This window comes from Pseudophryne corroboree, chromosome 8 (genome assembly GCF_028390025.1).
Source record: "Pseudophryne corroboree isolate aPseCor3 chromosome 8, aPseCor3.hap2, whole genome shotgun sequence".
NCBI lineage: Eukaryota > Metazoa > Chordata > Amphibia > Anura > Myobatrachidae > Pseudophryne > Pseudophryne corroboree.
In genome coordinates, this window is record NC_086451.1 from 58,580,836 (window position 1) to 58,606,753 (window position 25,918).

A 25,918-nucleotide genomic window follows, 5' to 3' on the forward strand; every position below is an offset into this window, starting at 1 on the left:
CGACGGAGGTCCCGGACTTGACGTCAGATACCCGCCCTGCAAACGCATGGTCATGCCTGCGTTTTCCCTACCACTTCCAGAAAACGGTCAGTTGACACCCATAAATGCCCTCTTCCTGCCAATCTCCTTGCATTCGGCTGTGCCAATTGATTAGTCGCTAGAAGCATTGCACAGCAACGATGCCGTTTGTACCCGTACAACACGTGTGCGCATTGCGGTGCATGCGCAGTTTTGCCCTTTTTTTTTTACATGATCGCTGCGCTGCAAAAATAGTCAGCGAGCGATCAACTCGGAATGACCCCCCATGTACTAGCTTAAAAAGTACAATCAGCTTTTGAAAGAGACATGGATTCCCTTTTAGATCATCTATGAAGGCAACAGTAGGACTTATTGATGTAGCTGATCAGCTCCCTACTTGCCTTGTGTTCTTGGTGTCTATCAAGAAGAGCCTCTGCTCCGGCCACGTCATTGGCGAGCTCATCCGCATTGATCAGTGCCTTCATTTCAGTCACCCAGCTGGTCAGGTCTCGGAAATCTGCAAGGAATCTCTGCAACCTGAGAAGAGAAGAGCATCAGTGAGACGCAGGGACACGGCCGGTATCACGTTCTAGGTCTTCTACCATTGTATTGTGTATATCATTACAGGCTGCCAAATCATGTAATTTACCGAACACACAGGGGTATATTTACTATGGTGTGATTTTATGTTGTGGAGATGTTGCCCATAGCAACCAATGAGATTCCACATATCATTTATCTAGTTGCTTCTCAAAGATAACAGCTAGAATCTGTTTGCTAAGGGCAAATATACCCCACAGGGCCACGTTGCCTAAATGTAACTTAATCAATAATGGTGTAACTGTTTTCATCACTCACTTGTAAGAGTCATTGAGACGTGTATGGCGTTCCGCTGCCAGTGTGCGAATTTGCTCCCAATTTGAGAGAAGCTCCTTCCCTTTCACCTGGATCTGAGGAGCGTTCTGAGGATGAGACTCCTGCAGACGATCTGACTCTGTGCACAAAGCTTTCACCTGTGCAAAGAAAAGCGAGGATAAATCAACTGCATTTGCACAACATCCCCGTCAGTCAACATCCAAACCCCTATGAAAACCAGCATACCTTTTCCTCTAGGGCGGCCAGGTCTCTCTCTAGACCCTCGTGCTTACGCAGAAGGGCTTGCACGCTTGCAAGATCACGGCCAAAGTCATCTGATGCCATCAGCTGCTCCTTCTCTCTGATCCAGCCAATGGTTTCATCTACATCTCTAGAGTGAAGAATGGAGAGGGCAAGGTTAGTACAGACTGCAGCAGTCTACAAAGACACTGGACGAGATTCACAGCCTAACCCAGCAACATACATCAATCAACATGAACAAGTATGTAAGAACATACAGTATGTCAGCAGGGACAGTGCTATACTGCTTTAGGAAGCCATGGTAAATATGCAGATAAATTATACTTGAGGTCATTCACAAAGTGCAAGTGCACAACGCCTTGGTATGATCTCCACGGTCTGGGTAGAGCACAGCTAGTTCCACATCTACTCCCGACACTTGAGAATGGTTGGTCAACTAATAGCTTACATCGATGGGTGGAGATGTAGTTTAGGAGGTGCACTGCAGTACAGCATAAACTTCTCAAAAGATCCATCACCCATCCTTTTATTCCAACCCCTTTAGATCCAATACACATCTCTCCAGAACTACATCCAGTTTACACCGCTAATGAATGGTTTGGTTTCCCTTTAATCAAGTCGTACCTGTTAAAGCGTTGAACTTCCGCAGCTCCAAACAGCTTTCCCTGTCTCTGCTGGGCCAGCCCCTTCAAGCGCTGCCAGCTGTTGTTGACTTCATCTTGTTTGGTTTTTATTAAGTCAAGTTCTGGATGTTCCTCCTGTGACCAGAAAGAATATGGGGGTGAGGTGAGTCAGTGTAATGTCTTTGACTTTAACAATCTAGGTAAAGGACCAGGAGCTTGCAGGACTCATCACCTGGGCTAACTTGCTTGCGAACTGGTTCACTTCATTAACCCGGTCTTCGTGAGCTGCGAGATCAGTCTGGAACTCTTCAAACTTCTTCTGCAGGACCTCTACATGCTCCAGGTCTTGTCCCAGCTCTTCCGATGTAACAATTGCTTCCTAATTTGTGCAACATAAATTACTCAAAGCAGCAAGATGGTTGACAATATGTAGAATACAAATTAATGGCACACTCAATGTATGTTCCATACTGAGCACCATCAAATAAAATCACTATCGGACATTCATATTTAACAAATGTTGTGCATTAGCGAGCGGAATTACGAACAATTATCCATCCAGCTACCCCTAGTGGATGAAGGAGAAATGTGAGTGAAGCGGACATTCCAAGGCGAAGCATTAACTCTCCAGTCCATAAGATAGCATGATGTACTTGGTATAAACCATTTATGTGCCCTCTGCTTTTTGGACTGCTTGGGGTACCTTACATAGATTATAATGAATTGTATGCCTGCTTATTTGAGGAATGCATAGGGTACGTTGCAGGTATGACAATAAAGTTGTGTGTGTGTGCGGCCGCCCCTTTTAGAAAATGCTTGGGGTACCTTGTCATTGATCCAATCTAGAACATCCTCACACTCCCGCAGGTACTGGACAAGCTTCTGGGCCTGTTGCAGTTTGATCCCCTTCTCCTGCATTTTCAAGAGCAGCTGCTCCCATAGACGGTGCAGCTCTACTAAACGTACCTGAAACAGAACAGGAGGAGACCAATTATTGGCTGCTCTCCGAGACAAAGAGCTAGAGGAGGGGAGAACCCAACATTCAATGAGGGGAATAGAAACACAGAGCAACTTAAACACCTTGTGAGAGTGCCGAAAGACAGCTGGACGTTTCCTAATGTTTCCGCCACATTAACCAAGAATTTAGGTCATAATAATATTATTATTATATTCACACAGTAAGAAACATCCATGCACCTAAGCTAAGGTATACAAGTTTAATATATCCCGTCTGCCTTCAGTTAATGCAAAGTTTGCTGTATTACCTCATAGTCAGGCAGCTTGTAGCTCTGATAGAACCACAAATCTCAGCATGCCACTGGATACCAAAACTTCAATTAAAGACTACCTGTTCAACTACTGTGCATAGACACTTTCCATTTATATTGTGCTTGCCCTCAAAAGGTTCGCTTTGTCATTTGTATTTTCCTCTCTCTCAGTATATAGGATGTCGTATTGTAGGGTGGGATAACCCCTCATATTTTATTTATTAACTAAGTGTAAGCACTAGAGTTTCTCCAAGATCCTCCCCTCTCCATTTAACAAGCTTAGTCTGATTGCCATAACTCCTGACCCTTCCTATGTCATATATTCTTTATTGTAGGATATATTTGTCATCCTTATACGTGTCTTCGTTCTTTCATACTATGTATTGGAACTTCTGATGTACTTCACTATATGTAATGTTTTATCCACACAGAATTACATATGTTGTGTTCTACTGCTTCAATAAAGAAAAGTTAAATTAAAAAAAAATAAGATTTTACTTACCGATAAATCTATTTCTCGTAGTCCGTAGTGGATGCTGGGACTCCGTAAGGACCATGGGGAATAGCGGCTCCGCAGGAGACAGGGCACAAAATAAAAGCTTAAGGATCAGGTGGTGTGCACTGGCTCCTCCCCCTATGACCCTCCTCCAAGCCTCAGTTAGGATACTGTGCCCGGACGAGCGTACATAATAAGGAAGGATATTGAATCCCGGGTAAGACTCATACCAGCCACACCAATCACACCGTACAACTTGTGATCTGAACCCAGTTAACAGTATGATAAACGCAAGGGAGCCTCTGAAAAGATGGCTCACAACAATAATAACCCGAATTTTTGTAACAATAACTATATACAAGTATTGCAGACAATCCGCACTAGGGATGGGCGCCCAGCATCCACTACGGACTACGAGAAATAGATTTATCGGTAAGTAAAATCTTATTTTCTCTGACGTCCTAGTGGATGCTGGGACTCCGTAAGGACCATGGGGATTATACCAAAGCTCCCAAACGGGCGGGAGAGTGCGGATGACTCTGCAGCACCGAATGAGAGAACTCCAGGTCCTCCTCAGCCAGGGTATCAAATTTGTAGAATTTAGCAAACGTGTTTGCCCCTGACCAAGTAGCTGCTCGGCAAAGTTGTAAAGCAGAGACCCCTCGGGCAGCCGCCCAAGATGAGCCCACTTTCCTTGTGGAATGGGCTTTTATTGATTTTGGCTGTGGCAGGCCTGCCACAGAATGTGCAAGCTGAATTGTACTACAAATCCAACGAGCAATCGTCTGCTTAGAAGCAGGGGCACCCAGCTTGTTGGGTGCATACAGGATAAACAGCGAGTCAGATTTTCTGACTCCAGCCGTCCTGGAAACATATTTTTAAGGCCCTGACAACGTCAAGCAACTTAGAGTCCTCTAAGTCCCTGGTAGCCGCAGGTACCACAATAGGTTGGTTCATGTGAAATGCAGAAACCACCTTAGGTAGAAATTGAGGACGAGTCCTCAATTCCGCCCTGTCAGAATGAAAAAATAGGATTTTGGTACTTACCAGGTAAATCCTTTTCTTTGAATCCATAGGGGGCACTGGAGTACTCTTGGGATATGGACGGGCTTCCGCAGGAAACAGCACTGAATATTTAAATTAGTAACACTCCACCCCTCCATATCCCTGAGCACTTACTCAGTGTTTTTTACTGAGCCGAACAGGAATTAAGAGAGGTTAATAATGGAGTATTACATATAACATAACTGACAATAACGAAGTTAACACATAACGTTACTGACAACTAACAGTTGACACCCTAACCAGCACTTGTAACTTGAACCAGCCGGTGAAAGTGTGTTACCATAAGATCCTCAGAACTAACCACAAGTAGGTAAAACTGCTCTGGGTGGGCGTCCAGTGCCCCCTATGGATTCAAAGAAAAGGATTTACCTGGTAAGTACCAAAATCCTATTTTCTTTATCATCCACTAGGGGTCACTGGAGTACTCTTGGGACGTACCAAAGCTTCCCCCGTGGGCGGGAGAGCTGTTTGGCACTTGTAAAACTAGGCGGCCAAAGCTAGATGCTGATGCCGCAAAAGTATCAAACTTGTAAAAGCGCACAAACGTGTGCACGGAAGACCATGTAGCCGCCCGGCAAAGCTGCGTCGCAGAAGCCCCACGACCAGCTGCCCATGAAGTTCCCACAGAACGTGTGGAATGAGCGGTTACTGACGTAGGCGGTTGTAACCTAGCATGAAGGTAAGCCTGGCGTATGGTCAGTTTTATCCATCTGGATAAAGTTTGTTTAGATGCTGGCCAACCCATCTTGGCAGCATCATAGAGAACAAATAACGTATCCGTCTTACGAACTGAAGACGTTCGGGATACATAAACGCGTAATGCGCGAACCACATCCAGAGTTCCAGAATGTGCTGTCAACACAGGAACTACTATTGGTTGATTGATGTGAAAAGATGACACTACCTTTGGTAAGAAGGCGGGATTCGTCCGAAGTTCCGCTCTGTCATCATGAAACACCAAATACGGTGGCTTGCATGACAAGGCACCCAAATCCGAAACACGCCTTGCGGAAGCTAAGGCTAAGAGAAAAATTGTTTTCCAAGTGAGAAACTTTATATCCACTTGTTGTAAGGGTTCAAAATATGAAGACTGTAAGAACTCCAAAACCAGATTCAAGTCCCATGGCGCTGTAGGTGGTATGAATGGAGGCTGTACCCTGAGTACACCTTGGAGAAAAGTGCGTATAGACGGCAATAGAGCCAATCGTCTTTGAAAGTAAATTGACAAAGCAGATACCTGCACCTTTAGTGTAGATAAACGCAATCCTCCATCTAAGCCTGTTTGTAGAAACAACAAAAGGCGGCATAACTTGAAAGCTGATGTCGGAAATTTCCGAGCTTCACACCAACCTATATAGGCACGCCATATTCTGTAATAATGAGCTGCCGTAACCGGCTTTCTAGCTCGTAACATGGTTGGTATAACTGAATCTGGAATGCCCTCTCTTCTTAAGAGGGCGGTCTCAGCCACCCCGTCAAACGCAGCCGCGCTAAATCGGGGTAAAGAAACGGACCCTGTTGTAACAGGTCTGGACGTATCGGGAGCGGCCACGGATCGTCTGCGAGTAATCCTCGAAGATCCGAGAACCAAGCTCTCCGAGGCCAATGAGGCGCCACTAGTATGACTGTGAGCGACTCTCTTTTGATCCGTTTTAGCACCAGAGGGAGCAGCGGAAACGGTGGAAACAGATACACAAGACTGTACGGCCACGCGACAGTGAGAGCATCCACCGCGACTGCCTTTGGATCTCTTGTTCTGGACACATACTGGGGCGTTTGATGATTGTGTCGAGATGCCATCAGGTCCACCTGAGGATAACCCCATCGCTGAACCAACATGTGAAACACTTCTGGATTTAATGACCATTCGCCTGGGTGAAAATCCCGACGACTGAGATAATCCGCTTCCCAGTTGTCCACTCCCGGAATGAACACGGCCGACAATATCACCTGGTGGCATTCCGCCCAATTGAGGATTCGAGCTACTTCCCGCATTGCCATGCGGCTTCTCGTTCCTCCTTGTTTGTTGATGTATGCGACCGCCGTCGCATTGTCTGACTGCACTTGGACAGGCTGAGAGCGAATCATGTGCACTGCTTGTCGTAGCGCATTGTAAATTGCGCGGAGTTCTAGAACATTTATAGACAGCAATTTCTCGTGATCCGCCCAGAGACCCTGGAGCTGACAATTTTGAATTACCGCTCCCCAACCTCTGAGACTGGCGTCCGTAGTTAGAATTATCCAATTGCAAACTCCGAACCGTCTTCCTGCGGTTAAATTGTGTTCCTTGAGCCACCATAGCAGAGAAACTCTTGCTATTGGTGACAACCTCACTCTGTGGTGAATCTGCAGATGCGAGCCCGACCACTGGGCAAGCACGTTCAGCTGAAATGGACGAGAGTGAAATCTTCCGAACTGAAGCGCCTCGAAAGCTGCCACCATTGTGCCTAACAGGCGAATGCACAAGTGTACCGACACTGTGCGTGGTTTGAGTACTAATTGTACTAGATGGCGTAGCATTTGTACTTTTTGTTGTGGTAGGTAAATCCTTTGATTGACCGTATCGAGAATCATACCTAGGAACTGAAGGCGTTGAGACGGAATCAGATGTGATTTCTTGAAATTTACAATCCAACCGTGGTGAACCAGTACATTGTAAGTTAGCAGCGCATGTTGGGTAAGTATCTGTGGAGACGGAGCTTTGATGAGCAGATCGTCTAAATACGGAACTATTGTCACTCCCAGGGATCTGAGGTGAGCTATCATCACAGACATTACTTTGGTGAATACCCGAGGCGCTGATGACAGGCCAAACGGCAGAGCCTGAAACTGGTAATGGTTCTGGCGTATTGCAAATCGTAAGAATTTCTGATGAGGCTGCCAAATTGGAATGTGTAAGTACGCATCCTTGAGGTCTAGCGCAATCATAAATTCCTTGGTCTCTAACCCCGCAATCACCGACCGTAGAGACTCCATTTTGAATCTGTAGTAAGTTACGTACTGATTGAGGCCCTTTAAGTTCAATATTGGTCTGACTGAGCCATCCGGCTTCGGGACCACAAATAGACTTGAATAATAACCCTGACCCTGTTGGTGTACAGGGACCGGAATCAACACTGCCGAATCCAGTAAGGACTGAATGGCAATTTGCAAAACTGTCCTCTTGTCGTCCGACAGAGGCAAGCCTGTCTTGAAAAACCGCAGAGGCGGCAGACAGTCGAACTCTATTTTGTAACCTTTTAACACTAAATTGCGAATCCAGCCCTCCGCGGATGTGTGGAACCACGCCCCATGGAACGTCTGAAGGCGTGCTCCCACAGTTGGAGAACCGAGATGGGCTGGTAGGCCGTCATGCCACTGGCTTGTCGGTAACCTTAGCGTCTTGGCGAGTTGTGTTGGTTTGATGGAAACCACGTCCTCGACCACGTCTAGCAGGCGTGGCTGATCCTCTGCCACGTCCTCGAAAGGGCTGAGATCTAAAGGATTTGAACGAAGGTCCAGCGTACCTTCTTCTTGGCGCAGGTGGAGGCACTGGTAAGAACACAGACTTACCTCCCGTAGCCTCCTTAATCCATGCGTCCAATTCTGGACCAAACAACTTCTTGCCATCGTAAGGCAACGCCTCTATACTTCGTTTGACCTCTGCCTCCGCTTGATAAGTACGCAGGTAGAGTGCTCTTCGTGCCGTAACTAGCGAAGATGAAATACGAGAAGTGAGCTGACAGACGTCAGTAGACGCTGTACAGAGATACTCTACAGCCTCAATCATTTGATTTACCTGAATTATCAGGTTTTCGTCATGTAAAGCAGATTTGAGTTCTGTAAGCCATATTATGAGCGCCTTAGTGACCCAAATGCCAACCAATCCAGGTCTTAGCATCACACCTGCTGCTACATACATGGATTTTAGCATAGTTTCTATCTTACGATCTGAAGGATCTTTAAGCGTAGTAGCTGATGGCACTGGTATGGTTAATTTCTTGGTAAGCTTTGACACTGAAGAATCAACTATTGGTGGATTCTCCCATGTACACGTTACCGAGTCTGGAAACGGATAACTAGACTTAAATCTGCGAGGTATAGAAAACCGTTTATCTGGATTCTGTCTTGTTTCTACTAACATCTGATTTAGAGAATCCGACACAGGAAAACTTACTGGCGTCTTCCGTCGTTTAGTAAATACGACCTGATCATTGGTGAGAGGCTGCTCAGCTTCAGGAAACCTTAGCGACTGCCGTACCGCTCTGATGAGATCATCAATGCCGGAACTGTTAACATCCTCGCCATCTGACTCCACTTCGCCCTCCTCCCCCTCATCGTGTTCCGTGAGGTCTGGGATGGAATCGTCAGAATGCAACATAGCAGACACTGGAAAATCATAAGACATATGAAAATTATCCCGTTTGCCCAAAATGGATTTGGACCGTACGCAAGGCTGAGACGCCTCCGGTAGTTCTGGCGGTCTCACCCTAGACTCAGATCTTAACGTTTCTCGCTCCAGACGAGCAGCGGTCATTTCTGTCTGAAATTTCTCCAGTACATTTACTAACATACCCCACGGAGGGTCCGGTGAGGAAATTGGTTGCAAAACCGGAGCAGAAATGGTATTCTGAACGTTACATGTGGTAGATGCATCCGGTAACACACTGCCACATACTTTGCAAATATGCTTTTTAGTTTTTGCTGGTGCCTTACTCATGGCGACAGACAATACAATACACAAAAAACAGACACCTGCACGACTCAGTAAAATAGCAATAAGGTGGCTCTGTATATATATCTGGCCCAGTGCAATACACGTGGCCAGTACTAAGAAATTTGATCCCAAATTCCCACTAACACCCCTGCGCCTTCCGGTGGTGTAGAGATGTAAGGCAGGAACGTTCTGGAATCACAGCAGGAAAACACAGGAAGCATGTTAAAAATGTCTGCCCTGCTAACTTATACATATAATCACCGTGCTGGTACAACTTTCACTGATTATACTGTAACAATCTCCTCTGCTGCTGCAGTATTTCTCTGCGACATTATTATTGTCCCCCCTGTAATGGCTGCCTGCTCTTTTAGCTTATTACAGCGGCAGCGCAGCGTGTGGGCCCCCAGCGGGTATCGTAGAGCGCTATGTGCCTCGTGTTTCCCAGCGGTGGGCTCGTGTATAATAGCGGCGTCAGCTAATCAAGGTAGCGCTGCGGCGGGCGGCGGCCTGTAACAATGTGGCCGAACGTGCGGGCGCCTGAGCGGGGAGAGCCGCGGTGCCCGCACGGAGGTCTGTGGCCGACCGTGCGGGCGCCTGAACGGGGAGAGCCGCGGTGCCTGCACGGAGGTCTGTGGCCGACCGTGCGGGCGCCTGAGCGGGGAGAACCGCGGTCGAACGTGCGGGCGCCTGAGCGGGGAGAGCCGCGGTACCTGCCGGAGGCTGAGAGGGGAGAGCCGCGTAACAATCCCTCTGCCGTCACCAAGCACTATGTCCCCACACGTCGGGGCGGCAGCGGGAGCTGACCGCCCCGTTTCACATACCTTACTCCCGCAGACGTGCGGAGGCTCCGACGGGGCTTTTCAGTAAGCGCCGGCCAGCCAGTGCAGGAGGATGTGAGGGCTGTGAGGGAGCTCTTTCAGAGAGGCCCGACACGCCCGTGCTGCTATCAGCAGCTGCACTATCCCTGACCCTGCCTTTTGGAAGGGGGAAAGGGATGCGTACAAATAGTAGAAAAAATAAAAATAAAAATAAAAGTTTCTTCAACAAAACCGTGACTTCAGGTATTAAGCTGCTACCACGTTCAGCACAGAAAAAACACTGAGTAAGTGCTCAGGGATATGGAGGGGTGGAGTGTTACTAATTTAAATATTCAGTGCTGTTTCCTGCGGAAGCCCGTCCATATCCCAAGAGTACTCCAGTGACCCCTAGTGGATGATAAAGAAATTAAGTAAGGGCTTTTATATGATAAAGCCGCCAATTCTGACACACGCCTGGCTGAAGCCAAGGCTAACAGCATCGACACCTTCCATGTGAGATATTTCAAGTCCACAGTGGAAAGTGGTTCAAACCAATGTGACTTTAGAAAACTCAACACCACGTTGAGATCCCAAGGTGCCACTGGAGGCACAAAAGGAGGCTGTATGTGCAGCACCCCTTTTACAAATGTCTGAACTTCAGGTACTGAAGCCAGTTCTTTCTGGAAGAAAATAGACAGGGCCGAAATTTGAACCTTAATGGACCCTAATTTTAGGCCCATAGACAGTCCTGTTTGCAGGAAATGAAGGAAACGACCCAGTTGAAATTCCTCTGTAGGGGCCCTCTTGGCCTCACACCACGCAACATATTTACGCCAAATGCGGTGATAATGTTTTGCGGTTACGTCCTTCCTGGCTTTGACCAGAGTAGGAATGACTTCTTCTGGAATGCCTTTTTCCCTCAGGATCCGGCGTTCAACCGCCATGCCGTCAAACGCAGCCGCGGTAAGTCTTGGAACAGACAAGGCCCCTGCAGTAGCAGGTCCTTTCTTAGAGGTAGAGGCCACGGTTCGTCCGTGAGCATCTCTTGAAGTTCCGGGTACCAAGTCCTTCTTGGCCAATCCGGGACCACGAGTATAGTTCTTACTCCTCTCCTTCTTATGATTCTCAGTACTTTTGGTATGAGAGGCAGAGGAGGGAACACATACACTGACTGGTACACCCACGGCGTTACCAGAGCGTCCACTGCTATTGCCTGAGGGTCCCTTGACCTGGCGCAATATCTGTCCAGTTTTTTGTTTAGACGTGACGCCATCATGTCCACCTTTGGTTTTTCCCAACGGTTTACAATCAGGTGGAAGACTTCTGGGTGAAGTCCCCACTCTCCCGGGTGAAGGTCGTGTCTGCTGAGGAAGTCTGCTTCCCAGTTGTCCACTCCCGGAATGAAAACTGCTGACAGTGCTATCACATGATTTTCCGCCCAGCGAAGAATCCTTGCAGCTTCTGCCATTGCCCTCCTGCTTCTCGTGCCGCCCTGTCTGTTTACGTGGGCGACTGACGTGATGTTGTCCGATTGGATCAACACCGCCTGACCCTGAAGCAGAGGTTTTGCTTGACTTAGGGCATTGTAAATGGCCCTTAGTTCCAGAATGTTTATATGAAGAGATGTTTCCATGCTTGACCACAGGCCCTGGAAATTCCTTCCCTGTGTGACTGCTCCCCAGCCTCTCAGGCTGGCATCCGTGGTTACCAGGATCCAATCCTGAATGCCAAATCTGCGGCCCTCTAGTAGAGGAGCACTCTGCAGCCACCACAGGAGAGACACCCTTGTCCTTGGTGACAGGGTTATCCGCTGATGCATCTGCAGATGCGATCCGGACCATTTGTCCAGTAGATCCCACTGAAATGTTCTTGCATGGAATCTTCCGAATGGAATCGCTTCGTAAGAAGCCACCATTTTTCCCAGGACCCTCGTGCACTGATGCACTGAGACCTGGCCTGGTTTTAGGAGGTTTCTGACTAGCTCGGATAACTCCCTGGCCTTCTCCTCCGGGAGAAACACCTTCTTCTGGACTGTGTCCAGAATCATTCCTAGGAACAGTAGACGTGTCGTTGGAATCAGCTGCGATTTTGGAATATTTAGAATCCACCCGTGCTGACGTAACACTACCTGAGATAGTGCTACTCCGACTTCTAACTGTTCCCTGGATCTTGCCCTTATCAGGAGATCGTCCAAGTAAGGGATAATTAAAATGCCTTTTCTTTGTAGAAGAATCATCATTTCGGCCATTACCTAGCTAAAGACCCGAGGTGCCGTGGACAATCCAAACGGCAGCGTCTGAAACTGATAATGACAGTTTTGTACTACAAACCTGAGGTACCCTTGGTGAGAAGGGTATATTGGGACGTGGAGATAAGCATCTTTGATGTCCAGAGACACCATATAGTCCCCTTCTTCCAGGTTCGCTATCACTGCTCTGAGTGACTCCATCTTGAATTTGAACCTTTTTATGTAAGTGTTCAAGGATTTCAGATTTAAAAAATTGGTCTCACCGAGCCGTCCGGCTTCGGCACCACAAACAGCGTGGAATAATACCCCTTTCCTTGTTGCAGGAGGGGTACCTTGATTATCACCTGCTGGGAATACAGCTTGTGAATGGCTTCCAAAATTGCCTCCCTGTCAGAGGGAGACTTTGGTAAAGCAGACTTCAGGAACCGACGAGGGGGAAACGCCTCGAATTCCAGTTTGTACCCCTGCGATACTACCTGTAGAATCCAGGGATCCACTTGCAAGTGAGCCCACTGCGCGTTGAAATTCTTGAGACGGGCCCCCACCATATCTGAGTCTGCTTGTAAAGCCCCAGCGTCATGCTGAAGACTTGGCAGAAGCAGGGGAGGGCTTCTGCTCCTGGGAAGCGGCTGCATGGTGCAGTCTTTTTCCTCTTCCTCTGCCCCGGGGCAGAAAGGAGTGGCCTTTTGCTCGCTTGTACTTATGGGAACGAAAGGACTGAGTTTGAAAAGACGGTGTCTTTTTCTGCTGATGTGGAGTGACCTGGGGTAAAAAGGTGGATTTTCCAGCCGTTGCCGTGGCCACCAGGTCCGATAGACCAGCCCCAAATAACTCCTCCCCTTTATACGGCAATACTTCCATGTGCCGTTTGGAATCCGCATCCCCTGACCACTGTCGCGTCCATAACGCTCTTCTGGCAGAGATGGACATAGCACTTACTCTTGATGCCAGGGTGCAAATATCCCTCTGTGCATCACGCCTATATAGTAATGCATCCTTTAAATGTTCTATAGTTAACAAAATATTGTCCCTATCCAGGGTATCAATATTCTCAGTCAGGGAATCCGACCATGCGACTCCAGCACTGCACATCCAGGCTGAGGCGATTGCTGGTCGCAGTATAACACCAGTATGTGTGTATATACTTTTTAGGATATTTTCCAGCCTTCTATCAGCTGGTTCTTTGAGGGTGGCCGTATCAGGAGACGGTAACGCTACTTGTTTAGATAAACGTGTGAGCGCCTTATCTACCCTAGGGGGTGTTTCCCAACGCGCCCTAACCTCTGGCGGGAAAGGATATAATGCTAATAATTTTTTAGAAATTAGCTGTTTTTTATCGGGGGAAACCCACGCTTTTTCACACACCTCATTTATTTCCTTCTGACTCAGGAAAAAATATTGGTAGTTTTTTCTCACCCCACATAATACCCTTCTTTGTGGTACTTGTAGTGTCAGAAAGGTTCAATGCCTCTTTCATTGCCGTGATCATGTAACGTGTGGCCCTACTGGACATTACGTTTGTCTCGTCTCCGTCGACACTAGACTCAGTATCTGTGTCAGGGTCTGTGTCGACCCACTGAGGTAACGGGCGTTTTAGCGCCCCTGACGGTGTCTGAGACGCCTGGACAGGCACTAATTGATTTGCCGGCTGTCTCATGTCGTCAACAGTTTTTTGCAAATTGCTGACATTATCACTTAATTGTTTAAATACAATCATCCAGTCAGGTGTCGACTCCCTAGGGGGTGACATCACCAACACAGGCAACTGCTCCGCCTCCACATCATTTTCCTCCTCCTACATGTCGACACACGCGTACCGACACACAGCACACACACCGGGAATGCTCTGATAGAGGACAGGACCCCACTTAGCCCTTTGGAGAGACAGAGGGAGAGTCTGCCAGCACACACCCAGCGCTATATATATATATACAGGGATAACCTTATATAAGTGTTACTCCCTTATAGCTGCTGTTAATATATTTATTTGCTGCCAAACGTGCCCCCCCTTCTCTTTTTTACCCTGATTCTGAAGCAGGACTGCAGGGGAGAGTCAGGGAGCCGTCCTTCCAGCGGAGCTGTGAGGGAAAATGGCGCTTGTGTGCTGAGGAGATAGGCTCCGCCCCTTCACGACGTCCTTATCTCCCGCTTTTTCTGTGTAAAATGGCAGGGGTAAAATACATCCATATAGCCCAGGAGCTATATGTGATGTATTCTTTTTAGCCACCTAAGGTATATACTGTAATATTGCGTCTCAGGGCGCTCCCCCCCCAGCGCCCTGCACCCTCAGTGACCGGAGTGTGAAGTGTGCTGAGAGCAATGGCGCACAGCTGCGGTGCTGTGCGCTACCTTAGTCTGAAGACAGGATCGTCTTCTGCCGCCGATTTCACCGGACCTCTTCGTCTCTTCTGGCTCTGTAAGGGGGACGGCGGCGCGGCTCCGGTGACCCATCCAGGCTGAACCTGTGATCGTCCCTCTGGAGCTAATGTCCAGTAGCCTAAGAAACCCGATCCACTCTGCACTCAGGTGAGTCCGTTTCTTCTCCCCTTAGTCCCACGATGCAGTGGGCCTGTTGCCAGCAGGACTCACTGAAAATAAAAAATCCTAAACTAAACTTTTATTCTAAGCAGCTCAGGAGAGCCACCTAGATTGCACCCTTCTCGGCCGGGCACAAAAATCTAACTGAGGCTTGGAGGAGGGTCATAGGGGGAGGAGCCAGTGCACACCACCTGATCCTTAAGCTTTTATTTTGTGCCCTGTCTCCTGCGGAGCCGCTATTCCCCATGGTCCTTACGGAGTCCCAGCATCCACTAGGACGTCAGAGAAAAAGAAAAAAGTGTAAGTAGTCACCACTTGCCCCAGGAATAGCTGATTCCCCTTGTCTAGAGAATCAGCTAATTCCCATACCCTGCCATTGAAACATCGCCACAGAGAAGCACAAATAAATGCTCCCAAAACTAATTTTATTTTCAGTTCTGTGTGGAGGAACAATACGTTTCCCTGCAGTCTCCCTGCAGTCTAGCACTGCAAGCCTCTCCTATACCACTTGCCTGACCAGTGTTGTGCCCATGATAGTAAGAAACTATCACAGCGCTTACACATTGCAGCACCAGATTGTGATAACTGCAGACTGAAGGGAAGGGAAGAACGTACACATGAAATAGAGAACACCACTGGAGAACTGTAACTTTGAATGCTTTAAAATCGGCCATAATATGGATTTGTGACTAGCGCTTACTCCAATGTCTAATGTTGTTCACACCAGGAAAGATTTAAGAGGAGTAAATATAAGAGCCAGGTAAGTGCACTCTGGAGAGAACATGCAAACAGGAAGAGAGAAGTCATCACTGCATAGCCGGACACCTTCACCTACGCGAATGTGAGCCCCCACTTGGACACAGGTCACTTTGGGCCGCTGTGCCGTCCGATAAGGTGTGAAGGACTAAATCACAGACAGACATATTACAAACAAGTGCTGACCGTTGTGCTGCAGAGGTCAATGAAGATAAACATATTACATTTCTTACAAAGGTGACCGCAATAATTATGGAGTCAGCATTTGGCATGTCAGTAACACAGGGCTTTCCACAAATGTGCAGCTTACTGACGCGTGTTGATCAGTGGAGAGTAAAATGAGAAGGCACCTGCATGCAGCCATTGCAGTGGTCTGAGCTGCAGCAAGAGGCGGGTGTTCACCGCAAATTAGTGGAACTTACAAATACCGCCCCAAGTCTATGAACGTCTAGAAACAGGATTATGTAGCAGCTTTAAAGGGTGGTAGGCTGTAAATAGGAATGTTAAAATAAGATTTTACTTACCGATAAATCTATTTCTCATAGTCCGTAGTGGATGCTGGGGACTCCGTCAGGACCATGGGGAATAGCGGCTCCGCAGGAGACAGGGCACAAAAGCAAGCTTTTAGGATCACATGGTGTGCACTGGCTCCTCCCCCTATGACCCTCCTCCAAGCCTCAGTTAGGTACTGTGCCCGGACGAGCGTACACAATAAGGAAGGATCTTGAATCCCGGGTAAGACTCATACCAGCCACACCAATCACACCGTACAACTTGTGATTTGAACCCAGTTAACAGTATGATAACAATGAAGTAGCCTCTAAAAAAGATGGCTCAACAATAATAACCCGATTTTTTTGTAACAATAACTATGTACAAGTAATGCAGACAATCCGCACTTGGGATGGGCGCCCAGCATCCACTACGGACTATGAGAAATAGATTTATCGGTAAGTAAAATCTTATTTTCTCTAACGTCCTAGTGGATGCTGGGGACTCCGTCAGGACCATGGGGATTATACCCAAGCTCCCAAACGGGCGGGAGAGTGCGGATGACTCTGCAGCACCGAATGAGAGAACTCCAGGTCCTCCTCAGCCAGGGTATCAAATTTGTAGAATTTAGCAAACGTGTTTGCCCCTGACCAAGTAGCTGCTCGGCAAAGTTGTAAAGCCGAGACCCCTCGGGCAGCCGCCCAAGATGAGCCCACCTTCCTTGTGGAATGGGCATTTACAGATTTTGGCTGTGGCAGGCCTGCCACAGAATGTGCAAGCTGAATTGTACTACAAATCCAACGAGCAATAGTCTGCTTAGAAGCAGGAGCACCCAGCTTTTTTGGGTGCCTACAATATAAACAGCAAGTCAGACTTTCTGACTCCAGCCGTCCTGGAATTATATATATATATATTTTCAGGGCCCTGACAACGTCTAGCAACTTGGAGTCCTCCAAGTCCCTAGTAGCCGCAGGCACCACAATAGGTTGTTTCAGGTGAAACGCTGACACCACCTTAGGAAGAAACTGGGGACGAGTCCGCAGTTCTGCCCTGTCCGAATGGAAAATCAAATATGGGCTTTTGTAAGACAAAGCCGCCAATTTTGACAATCGCCTGGCCGAGGCCAGGGCCAACAGCATGGTCACTTTCCATGTGAGATATTTCAAATCCACAGATTTGAGTGGTTCAAACCAATATGATTTGAGGAATCCCAACACTACGTTGAGATCCCACGGTGCCACTGGAGGCACACAAGGGCTGTATATGCAATACTCCCTTGACAAACGTCTGGACTTCAGGAACTGAAGCCAATTCTTTCTGGAAGAAAATCTATAGGGCCGAAACTTGAACCTTAATGGACCCCAATTTGAGGCTCATAGACACTCCTGTTTGCAGGAAGTGCAGAAATCGACCTAGTTGAAATTTTTTCGTGGGGCCCTCCTGGCCTCACCCACGCAACATATTTTTACCACATGTGGTGATAACGTTGTGCGGTCACCTCCTTCCTGGCTTTGACCAGGGTAGGTATGACCTCTTCCGGAATGCCTTTTCCCGTAGGATCCGGCGTTCAAACCGCCATGCCGTCAAACGCAGTCGCGGTAAGTCTTGGAACAGACAAGGTCCCTGCTGGAGCAGGTCCTTTCTTAAAGGCCGATGCCACGGTTCCTCTTGGAACAGACATGGTACTTGCTGAAAGCAAATCCCTTCTTAGCTCCCGAGGCCATTAGTCCTCTGTGAGCATCTCTTGAAGTTCCGGTTACCAAGTCCCTCTTGGCCAATCCGGAGCCACGAGTATAGTTCTTACTCCTCTATGTCTTATAATTCTCAATACCTTGGTTATGAGAAGCAGAGAAGGGAACACATACACCGACTGTTACACCCACGGTGTTACCAGGACGTCCACAGCTATCGCCTGAAGGTCTCGTGACCTGGCGCAATACCTGTCCCATTTTTTTGTTCGGGCGGGACGCCATCATGTCCACCTTTGGTCTTTCCCAACGGTTCACAATCATGCGGAAAACTTCCCGATGAAGTTCCCACTCTCCCGGGTGGAGGTCGTGCCTGCTGAGGAAGTCTGCTTCCCAGTCGTCCACTCCCGGAATGAACACTGCTGACAGTGCTATCACATGATTTTCCGCCTAGCGAAAAATCCTTGCAGTTTTGCCACTGCCCTCCTGCTTCTTATGCCGCCCTTTCTGTTTACGTGGGCGACTGCCGTGATGTTATCCCACTGGATCAATACCGGCTGACCTTGAAGCAGAGGTCTTGCTAAGCTTAGAGCATTATAAATTTGCTCTTAGCTCCAGTATATTTATGTGGAGAGAATTCTCCAGACTTGATCACACTCCTTGTGTGACTGCTCCCCAGCCTCTCAGGCTGGCCTCCGTGGTCACGAGCATCCAATCCTGAATGCCGAATCTGCGGCCCTCTAGAAGATGAGCACTCTGTAATCACCACAGGAGAGACACCCTTGTCCTTGGATATAGGGTTATCCGCTGATGCATCTGAAGATGCGATCCGGACCATTTGTCCAGCAGATCCCACTGAAGAGTTCTTGCGTGAAATCTGCCGAATGGAAGCGCTTCGTAATAAGCCACCATTTTTACCAGGACTCTTGTGCAATGATGCACTGACACTTTTCCTGGTTTTAGGAGGATCCCGATTAGCTCGGATAACTCCCTGGCTTTCTCCTCTGGGAGAAACACCTTTTCCTGGACTGTGTCCAGAATCATCCCTAGGACCAGCAGACGTGTCGTCGGAACAACTGCGGTTTTGGAATATTTAGAATCCACCCGTGCTGTCGTAGAACTACTTGAGATAGTGCTACTCCGACCTCCAACTGTTCTCTGGACCTTGTTCTTATCAGGAGGTCGTCCATTTTCTTTGAAGACGAATCCTCCTTTCGGTCATTACCTTGGTAAGGACCCGGGGTGCCTTGGACAATCCAACGGCATCGTCTTGAAACTGATAGTGACAGTTCTGTACCACGAACCTGAGGTACCCTTGGTGAGAAAAGGCAAATTTTGGGACATGGAGGTAAGCATCCCTGATGTCCCGGGACACCATATAGTCCCCTTGTTCTTTGCTATCACTGCTCTGAGTGACTCCATCTGGATTTGAACCCTTGTAAGTGTTCAAATTTTTCAGATTTAGAATAGGTCTCACCTAGCCTTCAGTACCACCATATAGTGTGGAGTAATACCCCTTTCCTTGTTGTCGGAGGGGTAAATTTATTATCACCTGCTGGGAATACAGCTTGTGAATTGTTTTCAATACTGCCTCCCTGTCGGAGGGAGACATTGGTACAGCAGACTACAGGAACCTGCGAGGGGGGAAACCTCTCGACATTCCAATCTGTACCCCTTGGATACTACTTGTAGGATCCAGGGGTCCTGTACGGTCCCAGCGTCATGCTGAGAACTTGGTAGAAGCGGTGGAGGGCTTCTGTTCCTGGGAATGGGCTGCCTGCTGCAGTCTTCTTCCCTTTCCTCTATCCCTGGGCAGATATGACTCTTATAGGGACGAAAGGACTGAGGCTGAAAAGACGGTGTCTTTTTCTGCAGAGATGTGACTTAGGGTAAAAAACGGTGGATTTTCCAGCAGTTGCCCTGGCCACCAGGTCCCATGGACCGACCCCAAATAACTCCTCCCCTTTATACGGCAATACATCTTTGTGCCGTTTGGAATCTGCATCACCTGACCACTGTCGTGTCCATAAACATCTTCTTGCAGATATGGACATCGCATTTACTCTTGATGCCAGAGTGCAAATATCCCTCTGCGCATCTCGCATATATAGAAATGCATCCTTTAAATGCTCTATAGTCAATAAAATACTGTCCCTGTCAAAGGTATCAATATTTTTAGTCAGGGAATCCGACCAAGCCACCTCAGCTCTGCACATCCAGGCTGAGGCGATCGCTGGTCGCAGTATAACACCAGCATGTGTGTGTATACTTTTTAGGATATTTTTCAGCCTCCTATCAGCTGGCTCCCTAAGTACGGCCCTATCCGTAGATGGTACCGCCACTTGTTCTGATAAGCGTGTGAGCGCCTTATCCACCCTGAGGGGTGTTTCCCACCGCGCCTTAACTTCTGGCGGGAAAGGGTATACCGCCAATAATTTTCTATCGGGGGAAACCCACGCATCATCACACACTTCATTTAATTTATCTGATTCAGGAAAAACTACAGGTAGTTTTTTCACCTCACACATAATACTTTTTTTTGTGGTACTTGGAGTATCAGAAATATGTAACACCTCCTTCATTGCCCTTAACGTGTGGCCCTAAAAGAAAATACGTTTGTTTCTTCACCGTCGACACTGAAATCAGTGTCCGTGTCTGGGTCTGTGTCGACCGACTGAGGTAAATGGGCATTTTACAGCCCCTGACGGTGTTTGAGACGCCTGGACAGATACTAATTTGTTCGCCGGCCCTCTCATGTCGTCAACCGGCTTGCAGCGTGTTGACATTGTCACGTAATTTCCATAAATAAGCCATCCATTCCGGTGTCGACTCCCTAGAGAGTGACATCACCATTACAGGCAATTTGCTCCGCCTCCTCACCAATATTTTCCTCATACATGTCGACACACACGTACCGACATACAGCACACACATAGGGAATGCTCTGATAGAGGACAGGACCCACTAGCCCTTTGGGGAGACAGAGGGAGAGTTTGCCAGCACACACCAAAACGCTATAATTATCCAGGGACAACCTTTATATAAGTGTTCCTCCCTTATAGCATTTTAATATATATACATATCGCCAAATCAGTGCCCCCCCTCTCTGTTTTAACCCTGTTTCTGTAGTGCAGTGCAGGGGAGAGCATGGGAGCCTTCCCACCAGCCTTTCTGTGAGGGAAAATGGCGCTGTGTGCTGAGGAGAATAGGCCCCGCCCCCTTTTCGGCGGGCTTCTTCTCTGGAGTTTTAGATATCTGGCAGGGGTTAAATACATCCATATAGCCTCAAGGGCTATATGTGATGTATTTTTCGCCATACAGGTATTATACATTGCTGCCCAGGGCCCCCCAGCGCCCTGCACCCTCCGTGACCGCTGTGTGAAGTGTGCTGACAACAATGGCGCACAGCTGCAGTGCTGTGCGCTACCTGATGAAGACTGAGAGTCTTCTGCCGCCTGGTTCCGGACCTCTTCATCTTCAGCGTCTGCAAGGGGGGTCGGCGGCGCGGCTCCGGGACGAACCCCAGGGCGAGCCCTGTGTTCCGACTCCCTCTGGAGCTATGTCCAGTAGCCTAAGAATCCAATCCATCCTGCACGCAGGTGAGTTGAAAATCTCTCCCCTAAGTCCCTCGATGCAGTGAGCCTGTTGCCAGCAGGACTCACTGAAAATAAAGAACCTAAAAACTTTTTCTAAGTAACTCTTTAAGAGAGCCACCTAGATTGCACCCTTCTCGGCCGGGCACAAAAACCTAACTGAGGCTTGGAGGAGGGTCATAGGGGGAGGAGCCAGTACACACCATGTGATCCTAAAAGCTTGCTTTTGTGCCCTGTCTCCTGCGGAGCCGCTATTCCCCATGGTCCTGACGGAGTCCCCAGCATCCACTAGGACGTTAGAGAAATATGTTGTATATTACCGGACTTCTCAACTTGTGCTAGTAATTACGATACGAGGAGTGCCCAATACCAGGGTGACCTGCATATTACACCCAGAATTCTACAATGGGAGTCTGTATCTGCCTCTTCCAGGTAGCCAATCCTCCCCATGCCCAATCATGCCCGTCCCTTGGCTAAAAATGGTAAAGAGATGGGCATCTGTAAACTCCTTGGTCAGATGAGATGGACTCTTACATAAATTGGGGGAGGGGTGATGTTATACCAGTTATAAGAGGGAAAAGGATGAAAACTGTTTAATTGACCTTACAGTAAGTTTGTTTTCCAAAACTAAAGTTGGTCTCTTAGAGAAATTCGTTTCTACACCGTAATGTGGCCAGCTGACCTCGTGCATATCATTCCCAATGTGTTGTCTAAGGGGATGGTAAACAGCTGAATGAGCTGCATTGTGCTCTGTGAAAGGTCACTATTCTGCTCATCTAATCGCACCAGGATTACAGTGGAGAACACGTGTACGCTGTCATTGCTGAAAGGACTTCCCCATTACAGGGATGAATAGAAAGGAGGACTGGGCCCTAAGATGAAGCAGAAAACGGCCCCACTATTATTACCTTGTGGAGGTAATATCACTGGTCTGCATACTAGAATTATACGGATCAACTCCTTGGACGGGACTCGTCACCAAGTCTTATGGATTTCACAGGATGTTTAGCTTTTAGTATACAACCAAATCCAGAACAGAGTCTCGGTACTGCCCAATAGAATCTATGCTAATATATGTAGATCCAAACACAGATCTTATGTATACAATGATTATATCGCCATTCACTAACTTAGTGCTCCATGCGAGGGTTCCTAATGCAACAGAAGGGAACTGCAGTCATTGAGGTATGATCAGCAGTGAATTTAACCACTACAGCACCTTAGAAAATCACACATTAAATATTAGATGATATGTACTAAGGAGTGATAAAAGTGGAGAAGTGAGCCAGTGGAGAAGTTGCACATGGCAATCAGTCAGCATTGATGTAACATTTATCATTTGCATACTATAAAAGGGGCATGGGACTCAGGGTCGACCGCAATTAGGTCGACACCCATTGGTCAACAGTGGGTAGGTCGACACTAGAAATAGGTTGACACGAACAAGGTCGGCATGAACATAGGTCGACATGAGTCTTTTATGTTTTTTTGGTGTCGTTTTCTCAGTCAAGTGACCGGGAACCCCAATTAGTGCACCGCGTCCCCTTGCTCCGCTACCGCTGCGGTCGGCACAGGTTACCATTCCAATCGTAGTCCACATGGATAGTAAAAGTATGAAAAAGTCCCCCCCAAAAAGTGAAAAAGTCATGTCGACCTATTCACCGTCGACCAATGGGTGTCGACCTAGAGTCCTGATACCCTATAAAAGTTTACAGAGCAGCTGATTGGTTACCATGGGCAACTTCTCAACTTTTATCAAAGCGTGGAGTGTGATAACGTGGAGAGAGCTAAAGTACCACCCAATCAGTTCCTGTTATTTTTCAAACACAACCTGTAAAATTGCAGTTAAAGTGGATTGGTGAGCACTTTATCTCTCTCTCCAAGCTTTGATACATCTCCCCCTGCTTCAGGGTAATCCTTTGTTAAGACAAATTAGGACTTTTCAGCTCTACAGCATAGTAAATGTGACATATCTTAACATTTATTTATTTAGATCAGCATTCTCTACAGCAGGCACTCCCAACCTCGGTCCTCAAGGCAAACTAACAGTTCAGGATTTAGTGATATTCATGCTTGAACACAGGTGTTTAATTAGTATCTCAGTTATTTTGATCTAACCATCTGTGCTGAAGCCTGGATATCCGTAAAAACCTGCACTGTTCGTGTGCCTTGTGGACTGAAGTCAGGAATGCCTGCTGTACGGTGCCTCACATATGGGAACAAACACTGGTATATCACAAGACGGGGGGATGCTATTTACTAAAAAGCATGTTTTTCGAGTAAAGCATTGGCATTTAAAATGTTGGGGGTACACATGGCAGGAGACGGCGGCTTTGGTAAACAAAGAGGTAATGTGAGGTCAGCTCGCAAGCTTACGATCTATAGGGCTTGCTGGGAGCGCTAGTTTACCTAGAGAGGACGATTTATAGGTTTACTAACTATAACATTCTAGTTCAGATACTTACTCTGATGGTCTCTGATGAAAAGTGAGACTCTGAAATCATCAGGTTTCCAGTCTCGTCCAGTTTTACGATCGCTCCCGAATTGGCTTGTACTTCTGCCTCAAAGGCCTGGTGTTTCTGCAGCTTCCCCTGCAAGCATATAAAAAGTAGCATTAATCCGAAAAGCTGAGACCACACTCTAAATGCTATCCTCTCCCCCGCTATGGTGTTCGAAAGCTAGCACGAAAGCTGGGTACACGTATTATTGATCACTCGGCTGATTAGGTTAAACGCTCTTGATCAGCCAAGTCGTGTGTACCCTGCTTGACCCTCTGACATTGTACTCACGGAGCCAGAGCCGGCCCTAACCAATATGATGCCCTAGGCAAGATTTTGGCTGGTGCCCCCTAGCACTGCCGCTAGTTCTGCAGGAGATGCCTGGCATGAGTCAGCTGGCAGCTCTGCGAACGTCGGGCGCCTTTTGTTTATGAAAATGCATCTTATTTGCATTACTATGTGGCTAGGATGCACAAGCAGCTTCTGCTGATTAAAATGATATGCAGCATGCTTATATTCTGTGTGCGGCTGTATCTGCATATGAAATGCTACATTACAGTGATTTCCAGGAATACACTGCAACGTAGCATTTCATATGCAGATACAGCAGCAGTCACACACAGAATATAGGCATGCCGCATATCATTTTAATCATCAGAAGCTGCTGGTGCCCCTAAGCATGCCAAATGCCCTAGGCATTTGCCTAGTTTGCCTATGCCTAAGGCCGGCTCTGCACGGAGCAAGAAATATTTCAGTGTGTACATTCTTCTATGGCACCATGAGGTCTGCACTTTAAATATTAAACTACATTAAACTTATCCGACAGTTGCATAAGTGTTTTTAGCCGTTTAGAACACAATCGTTGTGCCAAACAGCAAATATAGGTTATTCTGCCTGACGGTGTGTATGTGTGTACCCAGCATAACCCCTTGCAAGCCTACAGATCTAACATTAAAATCCAGCATTTACTCCACATCCCTCTATGAGCTATACCCCAGTCACCGTGGCAAACATTCTATGGTTTATATGTGGAATTGTAAATCTGATTGCAGAAATACATGTGCAAAATAAAATTAGCTTTTTGCAATTTATGTAATTAGAATGCGTATTTTTTTTTTAGTCCTATTGCTTCTGATCTCAAAGGAACCTCTCACATTTCAGTACAGCAATGTCAGCCTCTCTTGCAGTTCTGGAACTACAAATGCCCTGCTGCAACTTAATAGTTCCACAACACCAGGAAACACAGGATGATCAAGCCCAGTTATACGAATACAAGTGGGCTCAACTTACCTGAAGGTTGGTTGGGTCTTTATAGTTCTCATCTGATGCGATCTGGAGCTTCTCCTGGATCCATTTTTCAAGTTCGTCAGCATCACGTTGGAAGAACTGGAAGCGGTAGGAATCCTCCAGCTTCTGGCGGCGGATGGTGGAGAGCTCCTTGAATCGCAGGTAGCGGTCTAGAACCTGCTGGCGACGCTCCTGGATATCGTCCGCTGTCTCCAGCACTTTGACTCCGCTTGAATCCATTTTCTGAAACAAGGGGCAACAGAACATACCCAATTAGGATGATGCAATAGCGTCGGATATATTAGGGAACGGGTAAAAATGGTTTTGCAGCCATCAAATACCAAGTGGAAAGTCTGCGCACACAACCGTATCAGAAAAATGGTAAGTATGAGGGATTTTTGGTAAGGTTATAGTCACTGGGGAATTAGGACTTCAGACATCTCTCCGTATTATGGCAGGGTATGGGTTATCTAGGAGACAATTGCCACGATTTTTCATTATGAAGCAATGGGAAGTAGCTTACTACAAAATGGCTGCCTCCACTAGGAAGCGAGATGCTATTTAAAACCAGCTTGCATTTAAGTTCATTAGTCCATGCAGACCTTTAGTGCCACACAAATATCAAATTGCTGTTTTTGTATCAGTTTTGCAAATGATTGAAAGAAATCTGAAATAACCCAAAATAATTATTACAGAATGTGCAACAAGATCCACAAAAAAAACCTTTGTTTTCATGCTT

The 25,918-nt window shown here is 47.4% G+C and overlaps 1 protein-coding gene across 8 annotated transcripts in view; it reads right to left on the bottom strand.

Moving 5' to 3' along the window:
• SPTAN1 (spectrin alpha, non-erythrocytic 1) overlaps nt 1–25,918 on the bottom strand; it is a 103,927-nt gene that overhangs the window by 48,807 nt on the left and 29,202 nt on the right. For all 8 annotated transcript variants that reach the window (XM_063936459.1, XM_063936455.1, XM_063936461.1 and 5 more), the window contains 8 exons: nt 25,183–25,422; nt 23,860–23,985; nt 2,583–2,723; nt 1,990–2,136; nt 1,759–1,892; nt 1,120–1,264; nt 877–1,031; nt 420–555 (listed from right to left, as the gene is read on the bottom strand). In XM_063936459.1, the coding sequence (XP_063792529.1) occupies nt 420–555; nt 877–1,031; nt 1,120–1,264; nt 1,759–1,892; nt 1,990–2,136; nt 2,583–2,723; nt 23,860–23,985; nt 25,183–25,419 (1,221 nt within the window). In that variant the 5' untranslated portion in view covers nt 25,420–25,422. Of the gene's footprint in view, nt 1–419; nt 556–876; nt 1,032–1,119; nt 1,265–1,758; nt 1,893–1,989; nt 2,137–2,582; nt 2,724–23,859; nt 23,986–25,182; nt 25,423–25,918 lie in introns of those variants that run through there.